Consider the following 21,637-nt stretch of genomic DNA (forward strand, 5'->3'; position numbering starts at 1 on the left):
TCACCAGTGTTACACCCTCTTCACAGGGTACTGGTACAGCAGAGTTCAGCCGAAACACTTGTGTCACACAACTACATCGAAACAGTGGGACCCACTTTCTTACAATCCAAAACTACTAAAATATAACCCATAACATGGGTATGTTCAAACTCCAAAAATATGTTGTCTGTCTAATCCATTACATGGAAAAGATAGGGCTGAAGCTCCTTTTCAGCTCTGACATTCCAGCTATTGAATTCCTGATAATTCTGACCACAAATAATCTGGGCACTCATAAAACATAACATTTCCCCAAAAAACAGAAACCTTTAGGTAAACAGGAATGCCATTTAAGATTCTTATTCTGAATTCGAAATCAAGAGCCCAGCCACATTTTAAGAATCCGAGCCTATAGTTAAACTCATCCCCCATTAGAATCAGCCTCCTTAAAATGTGCGGTTTTTCAGACTTAAATTAACACCAAAAGAAAAAGGACTGCCTTACGTCCTACCAAAGATTCCATCTCTTTATGTCTTCCAGACCTGCCCTGTGTGTGCTGCTACTCACTTGGCAAAAAACAATAGCTCTGTCTTAAAGTCTGTGGTAGTTAAGTGTAGGCTGCTTCAATGTGCATCGCCTAAATATAAAATTATGTGTTGGTATATTTTGTATAATCCCATATGTTGAATGACTACCAGTGACTACTGTTAGAAATGGGGCCAAACAATAGTTTTAAATCATCGTCATTCATCAACAAATACAAAATCAAAAGCAATATTTATTTACAGGTTTTACAAGGTTAATTCTTTATTTTCTAATCAATACAAACATGCAAAAATAATTACTAAATACAAACCTCTACAATAGTTTTTTTCTTTTTTAAGACTCAAGCCTTAATTGTGCAAAGTCTTAAAGATGTTTTCTGTACTGGTTAAAACTAATTTTTCATTTAATGTGTAATATTGAGACTTTAAAATGTTTGTAATCTCTTTTCAAGAGTTTTCAGAAACTTCAAATTTGCAAAAGAAATGTCAGCTATTTTCATGGGAGTACATTCTCAAAGCTAGGAATAAGGCAGAAGCACTACTGATATATTGAGCCCTATGCACATAACTAATACAACCTCAAAGAAAATGTACTTTTCGCATGAAATCATAGTTCAGAAGCATACTTGTAATGTTACAAAACCCTTACAATCAAAATATTTGTTTTTAAGTACAAACTTTATAGTTCAAATTTCTTCTCTATGGAGATTTCATTGTTACTCATTGATCTTTGGTCGCAAGAAACATGCTACCCCAGGAAGGTGTGATCCTCTAGGTAGCCAGTTATGCTTCTTTGCCACGTTACAGATGCCTTGGCAGGGCACATCGCCCTTTGCAGCACCAATCCCCAGCGCCACTTTGTCACAGACTTGATCCTTCCAGCTACATGATGTAGACCTTTTCAGCTTGCGAGAAGTTGAAAACCTCTTTGGTCCTTGGGCAAATAACTTTGTCATCTTGACGGATAGAAAGAAGGGACTGGAAAAAAGAAGAAAACTTTATAAGTAATCCCAAAGTGTGGTAGGGTAACAGTGCATATTGACTTGGCTCAACGTACAGTAATTACTGGTCATACCAAACATTTTGTTAAATTCTAAAACCTGAGCATCGTTATGTTCGTTTAAATAAGTACATTAAGTATTGGTTCCGTTTTTCTGACTAAACAGTGTTTTAAATTTGGTAATTTAAATTCTGTTATGACTTCTTGGTTACCCTTGAAAGAGCACAATTGTGTGTGAAAGGTCAGACTTGCAAGGCTTATGAAAATGCTTTAAAAGTTATGTGCGGCGAACTTGTCGAATTACTCTTAATTATTTTATAAACTTTGTCATAGTCCCTAAAGAAAGAGAATCCAAAAACACCCCGACCCCCAACAACTTGACCTCCCCGCTTTAATACGGTCCCAGAAATACCTTAACTGAAGGCACTAGGGCATTCACAGGAAGCCGGTAACAGCATCTCTACTTCCTTGCACAAAGAATGAGCTACCATATACGTCAGACGTTTGACCCACCTCAAACCTCTCTCTCTTCCAGTGTTATGACCAAAGTCCTCAAATAAACCACCAGAATACACACAATATGCACAGCCTCCATTTCTCTGTTCTCTACAACTACAGATCAATGAATGGTTGCCACTAATGCTGCAAAATCCACCTTCCTCTCAGCAGCAACGCTTTCTTAAATCTAAACAACCGAAAAGCTTTTTATGGACAATGCGTATTGCCCAGAGAGAACCACCCCATGCCCTTGTACGTTCAACACTACACTCAAAATCACAACTAGATCATAACGAATAAAAAAAATGGAAGCAAAAAAAATAAAAATCACAAGCCACCTTAATCTGATTCTTAATGTGAAGATATAATCAACATGCTACATCTGTCCCAATGTGGTAATCCATGTCTGCCTGGCAACACCCACAACAGTCCTCCCCACCGGGTAATCACCACAACCTCCAATTCAGAACAGAACTTCTAGGGTACTTCATCAATAAACTGCAACCAAAGTATTCACAGTAAACAATTTAAATCTCAATCTAAAAAATGCAAGTTGGAAAGGGTGATTCCCTGAATGATGTAATTAAACATGAGCATGCCATAGTAAGATAAGAGTATAGGTCTAGAAGCAAGAACATATATTATTTTATCTGATTATTTCTGAGTCCTGCAAGAAATGTTCTTGCTGCTGCTGTCCAAAGGTTGTTTTCCATTTAGCCCTTGCCCTACTCCTTCTGCATCATTCTCAGCCCATCCTAAGCACCGGCAGCTTGATCATTTCCAGATGGCTTATCAGGATTCTTTATCAGCTCAAATATTTCTATCCTCTTCTTCAGCGATGGAAGGAGTTTGCCCACAATGGGTAAAAAAGAACTTAAGGATACCCCCATCAATATTTAATGGGGGTATCCTTGTCTATGAGCTAGCTTGTTGTCAGAATGAGGGTAGCCATCAGCAAGGTCCTGTTATAATGTAAGAGGGAGGCATCCCTGAATTTATTTCTCCAGACCTTCTCGCTGCAGCTATAACTTTCTCTTTCTGTTGTTACAATTGCACTCAGCATAGTACATCAAGGATGAGGTATTTCCTTTGCTAGAAACTAGAGTAGATCCTATCTGTAAGATCCTTTGTCAACTCTGCCATATCAAGAAGTTGCAACAACCTCCGAAAGAGGTCCTGAACGAATTCCTCAAGGTCATGATCAGGAACATGCTTAGTGCCGATATTTTTGGAGCACAAGCAGTTCTCTGCACATTCTTGTTTCAAGAGGACGGATTTCAGTTGGGCCTCAAACCAGCACCACCTATACATTTGTCTGATCGCAAAAGGTGTTCTGGAATTCGACAAGCTGTTTTTTCAGCCACAAAGATAAGTCTGAAATCTACTTAGAGAGTTTCTCTAGGCTCACGTACATTTATTGTTTCAGTTCTCTAAGCACCTGCTATACGTCCTATTTTGTGGCAAGAAATCCATCCAATCGAGTTTCAGCAGTTGAGTGTATCTGAGCCATGGTTTGCTGTGGAAGCTTTTTGACTTGTTCCTGGGATTGAATCAGTAGTTTTGTATCTGTTGATGTCGGGCCCTTTGATTTGTTTGGAGCCTTTGCCAAAGAGACCGGAAGAAATGAAAAAGGGTGTCATGTTTAAAGACCAATGCCTGCACCTTAAGCTACAAGCTGGTACAGAAATATGAGGAATAGAACTTATCAATACGATAATGAGACCTGGCAAGAAGGCATGATACAGCTAAGCCCTATTACTGCTGCTGCTGGAATGCAAATCCTAGGCTAAATGGAGGCAGCACAGTAAATACAATGTTGAAACCATAACAACGGCATCCAGTGTGGTGTACGTACATTGCCCCCGAAGGACTCTACTAATAACGAAGAGGGCCCCAGTTTAGTCTGTGGGGCAATCAGAACACTGAAGGAGCTGCAGTGCTACACCATGGCAATAGGATGCAAAGGGAAAGGGAGGAAACAGTCAACCTAACCCAATCTTTCTGGTCTCTTGTTAGCCAAACGAACACCACTCACCAAGTGCCTGCTTCCAGGGACTCCCACAAAATCCTCCATCAGGGAAGTTAGAGTGCTGTACCCTAATCTCCCACTCATCACCATTGCTCCGGTGTAAGGCCACATGTCCCTCCCTAGCATTGATGGGGATTATAGATTATCTCCAGCCACCTTTTCTTTCCTCTGTATGGAGGGCCAACTCACCATGCTATGAAACATCCATTCCAACAGGAAAGCCAACCAGGGTCCCTGTCCTCTGCAAAGCGGATTTGCAGGCTCTGAAGCATTAGGGTTTGCAGCTACAGTCCTGGATCCACTGTTGGCTGCCATGCCAATGACTTTCCCATCATCAGACACTTCAACAGTAAGATCGGCAATACAGTGGAATACAAAGCACCAGTTCTTTGGTACAGTGCTGTTCCGCCTTGGAACAACCCCCAACCATGGTTCAGTGCACATGTTTACAAGTCAGTGACAGACACAATGGGCAACGTGCAGTCCTACCACAAGTTTAGGAATCACGTGTGCCGTGGACTATACTCGCGGAAGAAGTGGTAGTCTAAATAGCGAGGCGAAGACGGTTTCTCAAACATAATCTCTTCTGCAACTGTCTCTATGAATAAGCGGCAAACACACCACCAATTCTGTCAACATGTTTTTTCTAACCATGGGAACCCAAACTTCAGCTGAAAAATACTTTTCATGCTTGAAGGTGGAAATCAAAAACCTTTACCGCTTTTTGATAGCTGGCAGATGTTCACTAGTGGTACAACATAGGTTGTTTTTAAGCACATCACAGGTCTTACAAACTATCAATGCCCTTCATAAAAGAGCATGGGTTTCTGCTTTAGGTTTAGACTAAATACAAATTTGGACCTTGGCATCACTCAGTTTTCTAATAAATATAAAATTAACAAACAGACCTGTCAAAAAAAGGTCTGGTGAACGATACACAACACATTCTGTGAGTAGTTAAGCATATACCTGGTGACCAAAAAAAAGAGCAAAAATATATATATATTTTTTTAATATCTTTTACTGGTTTTACTTAACTTACACCTATGGCATTTCAATAAATCTTCTGTTATGACAGTGTTATTTAACTTAAACTTTAAACCATTCCAACTAATCCCAACAACCCTCCCCACCATCACAAGCCTTTAAACAGTATACCATATTTGCAGTGGATCTGGTGATCTTACATCTTGGAATATTACATCTGAGCCTAGTCATTATCTGCGGTCTGACCAAACATGATCAGAGTTAGGGTTATCCATTGCATTAAATCCGGTCCAGGTACCTGTTTCTGCTCCCTCATCGCCTTCTCCCATACTCCTGTCTAGGCTGTAGACCATTTTTTCAAGTCTTCCCACGACTTATTCACACTTGGGGTGCCTTTGGCTTTCCACATCATGGTAATGCTACGCTTTGCTAATACATATATGAGGTCTTTGATCGTACCCATTGCCTTTTGTTTCTCACCTCTTTTGAACTGTCCCAATATGCACGGTGGCTGAATGGCTAGGATGGTGCCTCCTACTGACACTTTGGTGGCTATATTATTCCAGAAATCCCTTATGGCAGGACATGGGTCATAGCTGCATTTTCAGCGCTACATTTGGGGCACTTTTGACTACCCGTTCCTTTGGATTTGGTCATTGCTTCAAGTGTGAGGTATGCTCTTTGGGTTATGTAAAATTGGAGCATCTAAAACCTAGAGTTTCTCAAAACCTTCATGTGGTATGCTATGATGGTGCCCAGCGCTTTATCCTGAAAGGCCCGCCCTAGTTCTTTCTCCCATCCCACTGTACAGTTCAATTCCACCTTTGATGTGCTCTCAATTAGGATCTCGGACAGCCTTGAAACAGCATGCCCACCCTCAGAGACATTTAGCAAAGTTTCCATGTCTTCATAAATTATCGGAGCCCCATCTACCCCTGGCCACCTCCATTTAATTGTTTTTAGAATAGTCATGTGCATTAGGAATTGGCCACTGTGTATACCTGTGGATGTCGAATTCCGAAAAATGTACTTGGTTTTCACCCTCCCATAGGTCTCCTATAGTGGCTATCCCCTATAGTTCCCAATGTGCGCTGACCCCCTCCTGCAGTCCCCTTTTGTCAGCCATTACTGCCGCTAGTGGCATCCGCAGTGAGATTGGGTCCTTTGCTCCCATGACCTTACATGCTTTGTGCCACACTTTAATGCCCAAGGTCGTGCCCAGATACCCACACAACTCTCTCAGGTGTAGCCTCCCGATCGCAGGGTGCAAGAGAACAGTATCAACTGTGGACTTGTCTGCCATCCAATTCACCATATACTGTAGCTGGGATGACAGGTAATATAGTTCAAAGTTGGCTATCCTCACCCCTCTCATTTCATATGGTCTCTGCAACGTATGTAGCGCCACCCTGTGCCTGCCACACACAGCTCCTACAATCCTTTTCCAACTTGTGGAAAAACTTCCTGGATATGTCAAACGGGACATTCCTGAAGCAGTGCATCAGACGAAGAAGGGCCACCATTTTAAGGAGGGCAGCTCTGCCCATCACAGAGAGAGGTAGCTTGATCCAGAATTGCATAGGTCAGACCCTTGGGATCATGGTATATGTCTAGCCCTAGATATTTAAAATGCGACACGCTCCATGGCAGTGGAAGCACGGGCAAGTCTGTTTGCCTTGCCTTCACCAACTGGGCGAGAGGAAACAAGGTGGATTCGGCCTGGTTTATCTTTAGCCCTGATAATGTAACAAAGCCCTCTAAGACCTCCAGCACATACTCTAGGTTAATCTCCAAATCTCGCAACTATATTAGCATGTCGTCTACGTACATGGATACAATGTGTGCCACCCCGTCTAGATTTATTTCAATGTCTCTGTATTCCTGTCTCAGGTACGCTGCTATTGGGTCTACCGCTATAATATACAACATTGGGGACAATGGACATCCTTGCCTAGTAGCCTTCTGCAGTACCATTTGTCCGAGTAGGTTGTTCCATTCCTGACCCCTTGCCATTGGTTCTGTATAGATCCATCACACCCACCTCAAGTAGTTAGGGCCAAACCCCATTTTTGTCATTGTAGCATACAACCAGTCCCAGTGGACAGAGTTGAATGCCTTAAGTCGAATCATGCGACGCTATCACTCAATCTTCTCATCTGTCCCTGGTACTATATGTGACGTGATGTAGCTGCCTTAAGTTCCAGGATATGTTCCTGGTGGGGACATACCCTGTATGGTCAGGTTGTATTAACTTATGTATGACTTTACACAGTCTTTATCCAAGCACTGCAGCGAGGATCTTACTGTCCTGGTTTAATAGCCACAGGGGTCTGTAGGGCCCACAATCTGTGGCACTTTTTATGCGGCTTCAGCAATGGAATTATAAGGGCCTCCCTCATACTATCTGGGAGGAGACCAGATTCAAAGGCTTCATTATATACTTGGGCTAAAACCGGAGCCAGAATGCTTGCATATTCCTTGTAATATACTCCCAGCAAACCGTCCTTGCCTGGTGATTTACCTGTGGGTAGGGATCTTATCATGGCTAGCACTTCCTCTGCAGTGATGGATCCCTCAAGCCCCTCTTTCTGCTCCTCATCTAGAGTTGGAAGGCGTATTAAGTTGAATGTATCTAAGAGTTTCGTCATTGTACATATGTGTGTCTGTGTACAAATCTTAGTCGTATTCTTGAAATGTTACATTAACGCCCTGATTGAGTGTATTCATTCTTGCCTTTGCCCGTTTTTATAGAGTATATTGCGACCCTTCTGTTATTACACTTATAAAGCCAGGCAAGCATTCTACGGGGTTGATCCGCTAGTGCATGGGTTCTTTCGGCATACTTAACGTAACTAAACTTGCTCAGCCAGTCCCAGTGAGCCAGCCACTCTTGTCTAAGGCTCATCTCTTCATCCAAGTGCTCTCCTCCTCTACTATTGCTCCTCACAAGTTGAGCCATTTCCTTTTCTGTCTTTTCTAAATTACAGATAATGGATTTCCGGACTCCCCCTGCTGTGGCAATCATTTCACTCCTTATTACCACCTTATACGCTTCCCACACTGTTCCAATCTGTTCAACAATCCTTTCGTTAGTCTCCATGAACTCTGTTGTGAGCTTTTTTTTTATTTTATTCAAACCAAACAATACAACAAAACATAGTTAAGAACATTTAACAACAAACACTGCACTCTCCCTCCACCCCCCCTTTTGAGCCTGTTTGTTCCTCGCCCTCAGTATTTGTTCTGTGTGTCAGGTCGTCGCTGCTCTCAGACTCCGCTGGGGCCGATACTGCTCCAAACATTTCAGCTATCAACAGTTTCCATGCCATGAGGGAGCCCATTTCCTCATCCCCCCCGTGTTACTGGCCTCTTGCCACACCACTGTTTCAGCCTCCACCCATTTTTGTATTTTTGTAAATCCTTCCACCAAACCTCCACTCTAGGCTTATGACATTCCTTCCAGCCCATGGCAATCCTTCGTTTCGCGAGCACATATGCCAGATCTTGTCTGCGTTTTCTTCATCACACTTAAGGCAAGCCTGGCGCCCAACATTTCTGAACTTTGATATTCTCCGGGGGGTCATATACGCCCTGTGCGTTATGTACAGCTGTAGTTGTTTGAACCTAGCATTTCTCGATACCTTCTTATGATATCCCAAAGCCTGTTCCCACATCCCATCCTCCATCGGGGCTCCCATCTCAGTTTCCCATTCTAATCTCAAATGCAGCAGGTCCTTTCCGATCTTAGTCATCAGCATCTCGTACAACCTGGACACCTCATGCCCACCCTCAGATGTATCGTATATCACCCCGACAGTAGTGTCTGGCTCTTCCGCCAAGATGGTTTCAGGCCACCTACTCCGAATCCCCTGTACCACCCTGTGATAAGTGGCATATTGGCCTACGTGCAATCCTGACGCTGCCCCAAGTTCCCCCGCTCCATAATAGCCCCATCCTGCCAAATGTCTCCCAAAGTGACTAGACCCACCGATTCCCAATAAGTCCTAATGATTACCCTCAGTTGCTTGTCCCCCTTTGCCAGCACGACCAGCGGAATCTGTGGGACACATGGGAATGGGTCCCCCATCATACGGCAGGCTCGGCGCCACATGTTCCATCCCAACAGCAGCATTCTAGGGCGCTCACTCATATCCGAGCCAGCCACCCAGATCATTTCCCGCAAATAAAAAGGAGCACATTTCCTCCCGAACAACCTGTGTTCAGGGGTCTCATCATCAGTGAGCCACTGAGCCACATACTGCAATTGCGCTGCTACATAGTAAGCTTCAAAATTTGGCAGTTTAATACCCCCTTTCTCATAGAAATTCTGCAGCTTCCATAATGCAATTCAGTTTCGGGTGCCATGCCACAAAAATTCTCGGCACATACTGTGCAGCTTAACAAAAAATTTCTTAGGGATCATGTAAGGGATATTGTTGAAATAATGTAAAAGCCGAGGCAGGACCACCATTTTAAGCATAGCACTACGGCCCATCATCACTAGGGGCAACCTCTCCCAAAACCTCATGCATTTCCCGATTTTTCCTATGGCTATTTCAGTGTTGCGCCTGTGCTCTTCCTCAATCGAGTGCTATACATCTATTCCCAGGTAGCGGAAGGAACTCACCGCCCACGGAATCTGCAACACCAGCAACCTCTCTACAGGCCTTCCCACATAGCTATCTAGCGGAAACAGGCAATATTTCCGAGGGTTCACCGCTATCCCGGACGGCCCGGCATACCTCTCCATCACCTCCAAAATATACCAAAGATTCTCCTCCGGGTACGTTAGATATAACAGATCATCTGCGTACAAGGATATGAGATGACTCTCCCCTCCCGCCTCGATGCCAATCGGTTCATATTGTTGTCTGAGGTATATTGCTAACGGCTCCAGGGCCAAAATGTACAGCATCGGGGACCATGGGCACCCCTGCCGAGTCCCTCTCCCCAGCTGCCATCTTTCCGACACCACTGCACCCGTATGAACCCTGGCTATCTGTTCGCTATACAACATCTCAGCCCATTTAATATAACTTGGCCCCATACCGTACCCTCGCAGGGCCGCCAGCAACCACGGCCACTTAACAGAATCGAACGCTTTGACTGCGTCCAATGCCACAATCGACATTTCACCGTCATAACTGCACCCCCATTCAACCACTCGGTGGAGTCTTCTGTGATTGTGAGTGATGTTCCTACTCGGGACATAGCCCGTTTGGTCTGGGTGAATTAACTTGCCGATCACTCTCCGCATTCTGTTGGCCAGAACCGCTGTTAGGATCTTACTTGGTTCAGCATCGACAGGGGCCTGTAGGAGCCACAACTATGTCCCGGTTTATTGGGCTTGGGGAGCGGTGTAATAATCACCTCCCTAAGTGACTCCGGCAACCGTCCCACCTCAAACGCCTCATTGAGCATTTCTAGCATGGGTGGGAGCACCTCCTCATACATTTTATAGAATTTGCTAGGGAATCCATCTGCCCCGGGGCATTACTGGTGGGCAACTGCCTCACCGTCTCGTTCAGTTCCTCAAGGGTGATCGGTGCGTCTAGCTCCTGCCTCTCCTCATCACTAACCTTGGGCAGGCCTGTCCTCCAATACCTCATCAATCTCCTCTCGGCTGCTCCCCCCATCATCCTCATATAAAGCCGTATAGTATTCCGCAAATGCCCTATTTACTCCTTCTTGAGTGTCTACCGTCTCGTCCTCTTCACTGGTTACAGTACGAATCGGGGACCTAGGGGTTTCGCTCTTATACAACCATGCTAAAAGCCGGCCCGTTTTATCTCCTCCCGCGTGTTGCCTTTCTATATATTTTTATAGTTTAAGTTACAGAGCCTGTCCCAGTAGTCCACGCACCTCCGCTGCAATCTGAATATCTCCTCCGTATCCGCCCCACCTCCATCCAGCTCTCTCTCCAGTTCGATCTCAGCCCTATGGAGGTCAGCCAGAACTCCGCCCAGCAACCCCCTTGACTTCGCAATGGCAATCCCCCGCATTACCACCTTAAAGGCCTCCCATAAAGTGCCCGCCGACTGCACACTGCCAGTATTCACCTCAAAGTAAGCAATAATCTCATCCCTTATGTCCTCCCTGAAAACTGGGTCTTTGAGCGCCTCTGCCCGGAGGCGCCACGTCGGTATTCCCGCCCTTGGGGGGCAATACTGCCACCCGAGGACCAGGGGCAAATGATCCGAGAGAACCCTCGCTTTGTAGTCTATATGAATACTCTCGGCAACCACGTCCGGAGTGGCAAAGATATAATCAAGCCTCGTGTGTAGCTGATGTGGAGCCGAATAGTGCGAGTATTGCCTCCCATCAGGGTGTTTTACTGTCCACACATCTGCCAAGCCAAAGTCCGCTAGCAACGTCTGCAACACTTTAGCCGCTGGGCTGCGCCTGGCTGCCCCCTCATCCGACCTGTCTACTCTTGGGTTCAAGACGCAGTTAAAATCCCCTCCCCAAATCACCACAGCTCCCACGCACGCACTCAACCTGGTACACAGTATCCTAAAGTATGCCGCCGTGCTCTGGTTAGGGGCGTATGTATTCACTATGCATACTTCTTTGTTCTCTAACAGCCCCCTAACTATAACCAACCTCCCATCTGCTTCCACAATTTCTTCGGTCCTTAAATGGGACATGCGGCGCCACCCAGACAAGCACTCCCCATGCATAGGCAGAATACGATGAGCCCACCGCTATCCCTTTCCATTTCCTCCCCACCAATTCCATTTTCTCCCTCGTCAGGTGTGTCTCCTGCAACAAGGCGATGTCTATCTTCTGTCGCCTCAAATACAGCATAACCTTATTACGCGTCAAGTAACTGTTGAGCCCTCTAACATTCCATGTTAATATCTTAAGGTCCCCCATGGTCTATTAATGGTTCCCTTTACCTCCCCCACACAGCCCTACCCCCAAACCAAACAGATTCCTGATAGTAGTACTTCTACAAAGGCTCATATTTAAACTTAAACACCCCAACCCAACTAACTGCCCAGCTCCATCCCTGGATCTCAGGCATCCCCGCGTTTGGCTCTCCCTTGGCAACACAATTCCGAGAACCCAGCAGGGTGTCACCTTACTAACAGTGACCTAACTAAACTCTAAATGGGGGTATAAAGATCTGCCCCGGGAGGCTCCTTCCTCGCGCAGCAGTATCCGTGCACACGGATCATGTTTCCCACCAGCCAGGACGTACCTGCCGTCCAGCTGCATCAATGACTACAATCAAGTCCCACATTCCGCAGTCCCACCAATTCTCAAACTTCACTTATCTCGTCCGGCTCCATCTTCTTTCTGGATATTTGGCTCTTGGGGGCAGCTCTGCATATCTAGCCACCCCATGGCGTCTTCTGGAGTTTCGAAGAACATCTTGCTTTTATAAAAAACCTTTAGCTTGGCCGGATAGAGCAGCATGTATTTGTGGCCAGCTTCCCGCAATCTCCTCTTAACCGATCCAAAGTTCATGCGGCTTCGCTGTACCTGCAGGGTATAGTCCGGGTAGGCATTGATGCTCGCCGCACCTCGCTGTATTGTTCCCCCTTTACGGAAGTGTTCAAGGATTCTTTCTCGATCCCGATAATTGAGGATCTTGGCGATCATTGGCGTGGGCGGGTTTCCCGGCGGTGGCCTCCTTGTCAGGGCCCTGTGTGCTCTCTCCACGGCAAATCCCTGAGAGAGGGTTCCCCCAGTGATTTCCTGTAGCAGCATGTTTTCCACGAACTTCCAGCAGACCAACGACATGAATGTTGTTCCTCCGAGCGCGCCCTTCTGCCTCCTCCGCCCTACTCTCCAAATTGCCCACTCGTTGCACCAGGGCATGTAGCTCCCGTTTGTGTGCAGCACAGTCCGCTGCGGTTGGTCCCATCTCTTTCTCCAGGGTCTCCGTGCGTTCTGCCAGGGTCCTAACATCCTGCCTGAGGAGGTTCACATCTTCCTGCACCGCCCCAACTTGGAGCTCCATCGCCGTTTTCAATTCCGTCACAGCCAATTGCAGTTTGGACTCCCAGGCCGCCTTCAGAGCCGCGATTGCCTCAAGGACCTCCTGGTTTGTGCTCACAGCGGCCATTCCCCCTGCTGGAATCTTATCTTTGCTCCTGGCTCCTTTGGGGCCAGTCGGGGTTCTGGCATATTCATCCAGCGTGAGATGTTTAGCCTTCGTTCTCAAGGGCTTACTGGACATTCTTTCGGTTAGCGACAGCTTCCTATCCACACCTGTAAATCCAGGGGCGGCCTGTCTATGGTATACGGGAGGATCGTGCCCCGCACCCTGGACAGCGCTGTTGCCCGGCGATGTGCCCAAGCGTGGCTCCGCTCACAGTGGCCCGTTACCTTCCACAGAGCTTAACTCTCCACTGGCCACACTGCAATTCACTTCTGTGGTCCTCTCGGGCCGTGGTCTTCGCAGCTTATTATGGGAAGAGTGCCCCGAGTCCCCCCTTCAACTGTCCTGGGGCAAGTGTCTCCCAGCGCCTACCGTGCCAACTGCATTCCCAGATGGGCGACAATGTAGTGTGTTAGTGCCCTTCTGCCGCTGATTCAGGAGAAGTCTCTCGGGGGGGGTATGGCCCCCTATGCTGTGGCGTTTGTATGGCCTTCCCTCTGGGCCCCTCTGCCTGCTCAGTTGCAACAGTACCCGGCTGGTGAACAGGGGATTCTCAGGCCAGCGCCTGATGTTCACAGATGGGCTTTGGAGCGGAACCCCTGCCCTATCAGCCTTAGGCAGACTTCCATAGAGGGGCTCAGGGCATCCCCCCTACGCAGATTCACTTCTCTCTCTGCAGAGCACCCTTCGTCAGGTGTTCGCATGGCCCCCCCACACCTCTGTTCTAAGACTTTCTCTGTGCGTGCTGCGGGTGCATACGATGTCTGTGTGTGCTCAGGTGGAGCCCTTCCAGCACTTCTGGGGCTCAGCCCTCCCCAGCACGTCCTCGTAAGCTTGTGGTCACAATGTTGCTACTCCTCAAGGTCCTCACGCGTGATGCGTCCGCCGGCGCTTGTCACAATGTATCTTCCTCAGCATGCGCGGCCTCCCTCGAGTCTTCCGTTCAGGGCGCCGGCAGATCTAAACGTCCATGGACATAGCCCGCATATAATGCGTGCCATCTTCACCCAGGGGGCACTTCCCAACTCTGCGCGGCGCTCCTCTGCAGGTTTCTTTGTCCTCACTGGGGCCCGCTCAGCATACCTTGCGTGCCGGTTCCCTCATCCGTTCGCGCCTCTCTTGCATTTACCGGGTCCCGCGCAGCTGACGGTGGCAGCATCCGCACCAGCGGCAAGCGTGTTGCGGACCTCAGCGACCCCTATCCATTCCTTTGTTCTGGGTGGACCGCCATTTTGTTTTATGTTTCGGCGAGACACGGGCTGTTGTTTTCAGTTCCAAAGTCCTGCGTGCCGGCCTCGATCCTTGCGATCCGTTCCGTATGTGTGCGGTGGGTCTTCATACAGCTGCTCCTTCGTTTCTAGCACTGATTACAACATTTCTCGCGCGTTTTTGTACGCAGCATCAAGGATCGTCTGTTGTGAACTTTCTAACGTGTTCTTGAAATGCAGCGTCTAGTAGTGCTTCACCCCGAGTCTCCAGTTTGGTATGGGCGGTCTAGGGGCCGCTATCGCCCATGTAAGCAGAAGGGTTGCATGATCTGAGAGTAAACAGTATGTGGTCTTTGCAAACTCAGTTATGTGTTCCGTGGAGGTGAACAGGTAATCTAACCTGGTATATACTCCATGTGGGGCCGAGTAGTATGACTAGTCCCCATCACCCTTGTGTAGTCTCCTCAATATTTATGCTAGTTGGAATTGGGATAGGCGTGTGTTCAGTTTTTTAGCTGGAAGGGCCAGTCTTTTGAATTTGTTGCCTGATCTGTCTATAGTGGGGTTCAGGGTACAATTAAAGTCTCCAGCCCATATCATAACCCCATCTCTGTACAGGCCCAGCCCTGTGTACAAGGACCTAAAGAAGATTGTGGCATCTTGATTAGCGCATAAGTGTTTACTATGTTAACTGTTCTGTTTTCCAGTAGAAACTGTAGACCCACCCCCTCCTGCCTTCATTATCTGTTTTAGTGTGCAAAACCTTGAACTGGGTGAAAGGAGCAATCCATATTAGGACCCCTCTGGCATATGTTGAATAGTTCAAGCCTGCTACCACCCTGCTACCACCCCTCCCCACTTTCCAGCCAGTTTCAACAGTTTCTGGTTAGTTAAATGAGTCTCTTGTAACATTGTTATGCTTACTTTGTCTCATCTCCGACATGAGATTTAGTCCACGCACATTCCAGATCATTATCTTTAGTTCCCCCGCCATTGCATACCTAGGCACGCAAGTTCAGTAAAATCTGACCACCAGACTGTTTTATTGTCTATCCATAAAAGAATTTCTCTATTTCCATCAGGTTTCTCCCCCCCTCCCCTTAATACCCCAGTCCTCTCCCCTCTCCCTGTACATAACTCCCTATAACTTAAACTGTCTAGCTACGCTACACATGCTAAGACTTGACCCGCTTGTGATTCTCGGACTCCCGCCAGCTCGTGATCTTGTGGCGAGTTGTAATTTTGCGTTGTCATTGTGTTCTGTGGGTCTTCAAAGGGCGTTCTATCTTGCCTGTATCTGAACACTGTGCATCCAGTCCTGTGCTTCAATTAGTGATTAAAAAAACAAGGCCTTTCCACTGTGCATGATCTTGAGTCTGGCTGGATATATGGCTTTGAGGCCTTTCTTTCGCTATGATGAACTGCGCACGTCTTTTCTGCGTCTGGATCGTATAGTCCGGAAAAAATGCTAATTTATAGGCGACCCATTGAATATTTCCACGATTTCTGGAGACCGCTAGTTTTTTCTCCCTGTCCTTGAAATTGAGTACTTCTGCTATGACGGACCTAGGTGGGGTGCCTGGAGGTGGTGGTCTCACTAGGGAGCAATGCGCTCTCTCAATGGTGAAGCCCAAAGTTAAATTCTCTGCTCATAGTTCTTGTAGAAGGAAGTTCTCTATATAGTTGGTGGGGTTCATACCCTCTGTGCCTTCTGGCAGGCCGACAATCCTGATGTTATTACGTCTTGCTCTTCCCTCAGCGTCTTCCGCTCTGTCCTCTAATAACTTTTTGTTGTAGCACGTACAACTCTGCAGACATTTGTGCCCTCACTGTAGTATTTTCATTGACCTGTGTTTCAAGTTTACTTATTCGTTAGGCCAGGCCACGTACATCTTGCCCTAGCAGTCCAACATCGACCCAAACCTCCTCTATTTTGGCCTCTAGTGTCGCTTGCAGCACTGCAATGGCGCTTAAAATGTGTTGGTTGCCTTGGTTAGCAGTTTCTAGTCGAGCAGCAGCCTCATCCGTGTCACCGCTACACTCGTAGCCTTTCCTCGGCCGTCTTGACTCTTGGCATAGGACTCCATGGTAGTTTGCAGGCCTTTATGTTTGTCGTGTTTGTCCGCCATCCCTTCGGTGCATACCTCTTCTCACTGCTTTTGCACCACCAACTCCCCGTTCTCCTCTCCTATGTTGCAGGTTGAAACCTTGAATGCGTGGTCTCGGTGTGATAACCAAATGGGGGGTACGTTTGCTCAGGGAGTGCACCGAAGGATAGTATTTGCCTGCACAACCCCCTGCCCTACTGCGGCCCCTATTCCTCCAGGAGGAGGGGGGCACCAACCTCTTTGGAGGCACTTAACTGCGCTGGGCGATAGGAACCCGGCCCTTAGTTCTGGCGGTGCTGGAGGCCCACTGCCACTTGGCTGGCACTCCTGACCCCTCTGTTTTGGCCGTGAATATTGTAGATCCTTGGGCTAGGCCCCTCTGTACACTTGCAGTTGTTAAAGGATCCTTTTGGCTCCGGGCCCGGGGGTTACCATCTATCACTGCCCCAGTCCCACTTGTGTAGCGGTGAGAGATTGCCGTCTACCCCGTCGTCCTTACCGCAAAATGTCTTGGGTGCCTCGCGCCACTGTTCGCATGCCAATTTCGTCAGTGGGTCATACCTGCTCAGGCCCTCTCTACGTTGCCGCCTGTGTGCCTTCCCTACGCAACTTCAACACTGCTGCTGCCTGCTCCACACCAAGGGTGCTGTATCCTCCTCCAGCTATGTCCAGCTTCTCTATGCTTCCTGCGATTATGTCCGCCACCTGGACTGAGCCCAGTCTGGGGTTCCCAGAGTGTATTCCTCAACGCTGCCTTCCATCCTCAACCTCTCTTGGCATCAGCATTACCAGAGCCCCCCTTAGCAGTCACACAGGGGAAGGGCAGAGCTTCTCAGATGTGACAAACTAGTGCCATGCGGGATTCGGTACAGGTCTGCACCGGTGTCTGGGTTCTCCGGCTCCCCCAATTCACACTGTGCTGGCCGCCATCTTCGGTGTTGTGCTCGGCGACTGAGAATTTTCTCCGTCCCACTCGCCAACTGTGCATGAGCGAGAGTTCACGGGCACCTTTCTTGTTTGAGACAGTGTTTTGATGACCCTTTCTCGAAGATACAAATTAAAGAGAAGCAGCGATAAAGACGACCCATGTGGGATGCCACATCCCATAATACTGGGGTCTGAAGTAAAGGCTCCCAGTCTAACGCATTGTTGGTGATTCTCCAGAAAGGATCTGAACCACCGAATGGCGTGCTCCTCAGACGGTCTAGGAGAATAGCATGATTAACTGTATCAAAGGCAGCTCACAGGTCAAGCATGACCAAAGGTGAAAGCTTGCCCTGATCAGCCACCCTCAACAGCTCATCATAAACCGTTAGCAAAGTTGTCTCCATGCCAAATTTAGGGTGGAACCCAGACTGCAAAGAATCTAGAAGTGACTCTTCAACAAAAACCTGCAGTTGTTGAGTCACCACATTTTCCAGAATCTTTCCTGGCCAAGGAAGGCCAGCAATCGGGTGGTAATTCTGGAGGACCAAGGGGTCCAGGTTTGTTTTTTTTTTTTAATAGGGGTGTTATTATGGTGTATTTAAGCATCTGAGGTACTGATACATGATCTAGCGATTTATTAACAAAAGTGGTAATGAACTGAGCAATTTCCTCAGCCATACACTCAGCTGCCACTGCAGGAAGTGGGAACAGACAATCATTGGTTGGTTTCAAAGTTTTTATCAATGTACATATATTATTCTCAGTCACATGACGGAAATTAAACTGCTTTGGGAGCGCAGTGATTTTAACTTGACCGTGTCCACCAAAATCTAGATCCATGCTTGATTGTAACAAGGTAAATGGAGTCTGGTTCGTGGCTGCAATATTGCTTTTAATTGCAGTAATTCTTTCTTCAAAAAAAAATATTAAAGGTATTGGTCTGTGCCAGTGATAGCATAATGGACGAATTAATGCTTATAGGATGATGGAATTTAGATATAATCGACAAAAGTTCTCTTGAATGATTACCTGCCTCACTAATTTCTTTGTGTAAGAACTTTCGTTTAGCCTCAAAAATTGCCTTTTTATAGACCAAGAGTGCCGTTTTAGCTATAGTACTATTTTGTTCGGTATGGTGTTTTTGCCATTTACACCCGGTCAGACTAACTTGTTTGCGCGGCAGTCAAGTTCTGCACGAACCAAGGCTTAGAAAGCCTTTTTCTCATGGGTTTCCTAGGTGCAACCCTAAAGCATATGGTATCCATAAACTTGGTTCCAGTCAGAAAGAAATCCTTGCTAGGTAATGAATTATCAACTGTGGAGAGTAGTTTCATCACTTCTTGTGCAGATATTTTGTCCACATCTTTACGCCTCTGTTAATATTCCGATATCCTCTTTAGGACCTCGGGTATTCTTCAATTTGACAGCTATTAGGAATATTTGTACAGTATGATCTGACCAGTTAATCAGTATACTATCTAAGAGAGAAGTACAGACACCTCTTGCTATAATCAAGTCAAGACAGCGACCTTTGTTATGAGTGGGGTTTTCCCAAAGGCCAGAGGCCATGATTTTCTAGAATATCCCAGAGTTCCGTAGAGCCTGGGTGATTACGGTCATCCAACCACATATTCCAGTCCCCTATTAATAAAATGTCTCCATATTTACTGCCAGAGGTAGTTAGAGAAAGGTCCAGGCCTTCCAGCAATTCTCTGGGTCATCCTGGGGGTGTGATACCACATGGACAGCTGAGTTTGGGGATAACTCAATAGTGAATTGCCCTACTTGTGATTCACCTCCCCATTCGAGCAGATTCAGATGGGAGATATGCAGTATATTTTTGGAAATAATTGATATTACCATCACGTTTACCCGCACGATCAATATGTTGAATCTGAAAATTCTCAAGTAGTAAGTTATGGAAAAAAGTGTGCGAGACATCGTGAACCACGTTTCCTCAAAAAAGCACATCAAGTGATTGCTCCTCATTTAAAGTAGCCACCTCAGTGGCATGTGCACACGCAGATCTAGCATTAATTAGGCCAGCTTTGATGCCTTCTGGCTTCTCTCTCATAGGAGACAATATTTCTATAGGAGTAGAAATTCCCAAATTTCTAATTTTATTTAAACTTCTCAACGTAATGGCCCCCCAGTTGTTATTCAGGGTCTTTAGTACAGCTATTTCGTATATGAGCCTTTTCCCTCCTACTGCAGTAGACATCCCTTCAGAGCAACACAGCTCACCTGAGTCACAACTTAGATTTAAAATCACGGCCTCAACCGACAGCCTCCCCTGCCGACTGCCGTTCAGGGCGTAAACAGGCCGAACAGGCTTTGCGTCGCGCTGACGCGAGTCAGTTATGGCCTGTGTCGGCCTTGAGTGACACAGACAAACAGCATCTACCACCGTGAGCGATGTGAAATGTAGTTCCCTTCTACAACGCTCGTCCTGCATTAGTGTGCCAAGTAAGTAACGGGGGCCGAATAAGCCAATTAGTCAAATCCCCCACATGCCCCTTCTTAATATGCCTATTCCCAAGTTATATATTCAATTAGGGTCACAGATTACTACTATTTTAAAAAAAATCTAAAACACAGTAAAATGCGAGAAGCAATCTAAATACAATTGTAAAATCAGCTCTCATAATCTGTTACTGCAAGTAACGCATAAAGTAAAGCAAACTATACTCAGGAGGGGTGTGATTTGATGGCTGTAGCAACCCAAATGTCTTAAGTACAGTAGATCAAATTAAAAACCCAAAGTTCAATAAAATATAGACTTTTAAACAATAATATGGCAAATAACCAATAAAATATAAGCAAACCTGATGCATCTACTGGTGGTATAAACTTAAGCAGGGCACACAGGAACCACCAGTAAGCCAGGGTTACAGAAGGTAAGTCTTCTTTATTTAGTTACAGCTTCAGTAGGAAGGTGAGAATAGGAGATCAATAGGTGTGCTGCCTTCAACCCTGGCTCTCTCCCTGCTATTCCCTAACCGTCAAACCTGGAACCCTCTCACTCTCCACCTTCCATGCCTCACACAACATTCCAAGCTCCACTCACAGACCCACAGCTCTCATACCAGATATAACCCATACATATACTTGGATACAGCACCATCCCCATCCTTTCAAACCAAAAGACACTTTCCAAAGTGCAAAGAAAAAACCCTCAAGAAACTGACCACGTTTTGTCCTGGTCTGCCCCCCAGGACCTTGGGGCTGCCACCCCCAAGCACAATCTGCTCTAACTGAGCAAAACCCCACTAACAAACCAAAACCCTCAAAACAAAACCTACCTCCTTCTGTAAGGGCCTGCCACACCCAAACCCTGAACCTGCCACGTCCAGGCACAACCTCACCCCTACTGCAGGACACTACCGTCAACTGCACCCGGGCAACACCTACCTTCATACAAATTCAAAGCAACATCTGGAAAACTAAAAGGTCTGACAATCTCTAACCAAGTAAATAACTCTAAACACCAACATCACCACCTCTCTCCACATAAAATAAGCAAGAAAAAGATAGGACAGCCACTAACAACACAGAGATCACAAATAAACACGACACTACCACAAAAGGCGTGGTGTGCTAAAAAGGTGCACAGACACAACCGTGCGAAAACAGGGAAAATTCCTGCGCACAATGCTGAAGAATGAAATTTAACACTTGCTGAAGATTCCCGCAATACTCCAAAACACACACAAGATGAAAAATGTGGTGCATTGCAAAACATACATTTGCAAAATTAATAGTCTAGATGCACATAAGAGATGAAAAGTAAAATGTGCAAATCTAAACTCTCCCAAAACATTTTTTTAGAATACTTTTTAAAACGGGTGTCAGTGTGGTACAATGCAGTTTAAAACTGCAAACTCCCAAAAAACACCACACTAAGAAAAACTCCAAAAACTGTGTGCCACTCCAAAACAATTATGATAGCAAAATCAACTGGCGAGCCACTACCCCTCTTAAGGCGTCGCCTGGCAACACAGAAACCTCCCAGGAAATGTGAACTACACTTCCAAACCTACAACGCACAACTACTACAACACGGGCCCCATGCCCTAAAACTCACACGCAAAACAAAATCTCCAAAACATATATATATATATATATATATATATATATATATATAAAGGTTTTTCAAAATACAAACAGCAATCACACTTGGCCAGAGTGTGAAAGCCAAAACCCCTTCATAAGCATGCAACTCCACTACAGACGCGTCACACAAGAC

General features: G+C 46.3%; 1 protein-coding gene across 4 annotated transcripts in view; it reads right to left on the bottom strand.

Moving 5' to 3' along the window:
- Positions 1-739: 739 nt before the first annotated feature.
- The window catches only part of MAEA (macrophage erythroblast attacher, E3 ubiquitin ligase), a 1,045,966-nt gene continuing 1,025,068 nt past the window's right edge, over positions 740-21,637 (bottom strand). For all 4 annotated transcript variants that reach the window (XM_069632159.1, XM_069632160.1, XM_069632158.1 and 1 more), the window contains one exon: positions 740-1,502. In XM_069632159.1, the coding sequence (XP_069488260.1) occupies positions 1,407-1,502 (96 nt within the window). In that variant the 3' untranslated portion in view covers positions 740-1,406. The remainder of the gene's footprint in view (positions 1,503-21,637) is intronic.

The sequence above is a fragment of the Ambystoma mexicanum genome, chromosome 6q, assembly GCF_040938575.1.
Source record: "Ambystoma mexicanum isolate Mex_15411 chromosome 6q, UKY_AmexF1_1, whole genome shotgun sequence".
NCBI classification, from domain to species: domain Eukaryota; kingdom Metazoa; phylum Chordata; class Amphibia; order Caudata; family Ambystomatidae; genus Ambystoma; species Ambystoma mexicanum.